At 49.9% G+C, this 1,572-nt stretch overlaps 1 protein-coding gene and 1 long non-coding RNA gene across 7 annotated transcripts in view; one reads left to right on the forward strand and one right to left on the reverse strand.

The window, feature by feature from the left end:
- The window catches only part of PITX2 (paired like homeodomain 2), a 20,648-nt gene that overhangs the window by 15,068 nt on the left and 4,008 nt on the right, over positions 1-1,572 (reverse strand). For 2 of the 5 annotated variants that reach the window (XM_069095174.1, XM_069095205.1), the window contains exon 2: positions 357-412. In XM_069095174.1, coding sequence (XP_068951275.1) covers positions 357-402 — 46 coding nt within the window. In that variant the 5' untranslated portion in view covers positions 403-412. The other 3 variants (XM_069095190.1, XM_069095197.1, XM_069095183.1) reach the window with 3 other exon arrangements.
- LOC138166722 (uncharacterized) overlaps positions 1,084-1,572 on the forward strand; it is a 24,679-nt gene continuing 24,190 nt past the window's right edge. Inside the window, exon 1 of one of the 2 annotated variants that reach the window (XR_011169705.1) lies at positions 1,084-1,377. This is a non-coding gene — a long non-coding RNA (uncharacterized lncRNA). The remainder of the gene's footprint in view (positions 1,378-1,572) is intronic. The other variant, XR_011169703.1, reaches the window with a different exon arrangement.

Consider the following 1,572-nt stretch of genomic DNA (forward strand, 5'->3'; position numbering starts at 1 on the left):
CTCTCTCTCTCTCTCTCTCTCTCTCTCTCTCTCTCTCTCTCTCTCTCTCTGCAGAGAGAGGGGAGAAACTTAGACCCTCGAGCTACTGTGGCGCAATTTCTATTTCCTTATCCGAGACCATTTCTAGGCCCGTTCACCCCACCTCGAGGACGGTGGTATTCTGAAAGGAGACGAGACCCTTCTCCTATTTTTCCTTCCCCATCCAAACCCCAAAAGGATGCAGGAGGAGATCACCAAGTTTCTCATTGCCCTTTGCTGCTCCCTAGAAAGTGAAACTCTAAGGGGTCTTTCTTTTAACCTTCTCAACCCCTCTCCCCACTGTTCCCCGCATCTCAGATCGAGTGATCCCCTCTTACCTAATTGCACACAAGCCGAAACAAGTTTACGGCAATTGGTCTCCATCACCCGTTATCTGAAAATAAGAATAAGAGGAAAGGTGATGAGTGGTCTGCGACTCAGATCTGCCAAGGAAGAGGGAACTGTCTAGGGAGATTCGGGGCCTAGCTACTACCAGAAGAACCCGCCTCGAACAGGCTTCTCGCTTTCGCGGGTCGGGTTAAGCTCTTTGGAGTTCAAGGTCCCAGAACTTCCTTGGGTACTCAGCACCGCGCAGACACTGTCGGCCTCCCTCCTAATAGGGACTCCCACCATCCAGGCGTGCAGAATGAAAGCCCTACTAACTTAGGGTCACTGCAAGGGCTGGCTACCGTCTAAAAATGGTCACTTATTTGCAGAAAGAAGCTAACCATACAGCCCAAAAAGTCACCCTCCTGAGGGGGTCTGCCGAAAGGCACTTTTGAGGATTAGCCTGCGCTGGAAAGGGACATTTATTTACAAAAATGCAAAACATGGAGGGGCTCTATTTTCAGTTCCCCCCTGAAGAGCCTCTCCCCTCCCCTCCCCCCTCCCTTGCATTTCCTCTTACACATAAAGGAATCTTGGTAATAACACCGAGGGCTTTGGATGCTCAAGTAACTTGCGGGCTCTGGCTTCTTAATCCATCGGTATTAACTTTTCCATATTTAGCCATGCCTTACTCGGAAGATATTCACCCGGTCATTCATTTACCTTATAGCATAATTTAAGAGCTTAGAGGAGGGAGAAGGCGGTGCGAGATGGGAGAGGAGTGAAAGAGCGGCGCTTGGAGCTGGAGTAAATTTTCTTGGGCGTGTTTATTGCTTTCGAAGTACTGAAAAGAACCTCGTTAGAGATCTTCCTTCTGCTCCCCCTCCACCCCACCCCCAGCCGGAAATTCAGGTCGTCCCTAAATCTCCAGCCACCCTGTAGAGCCAACAGAAAATTGACCGCGGCCTTTGGCGGGCCTTTTGACACACAACAAGCGAGAAAAGTGGAGAGGCGGCGAGCTACAGAGCTCAGGTACTGGTGGGTTCGAGGAGACGTTTTCTTTTTGTTAAAAAGGGAAAGTGAGAAGAGGATAAGGATGAAACAACGCATTTCTTGGACTCTTTGTGTCTCTACGTCTGGGATGGGAGACAGAGAGAGAGAGAGAGAGAGAGAGAGAGACAGAGAGAGAGAGAGAGACAGACAGAGAGAGAGAGAGAGAGAGAGAGA

The sequence above is a fragment of the Petaurus breviceps genome, unplaced genomic scaffold (genome assembly GCF_028583685.1).
Source record: "Petaurus breviceps papuanus isolate PSGF00001 unplaced genomic scaffold, PetGlider_PUasm1.0 126, whole genome shotgun sequence".
Lineage (NCBI taxonomy): Eukaryota > Metazoa > Chordata > Mammalia > Diprotodontia > Petauridae > Petaurus > Petaurus breviceps.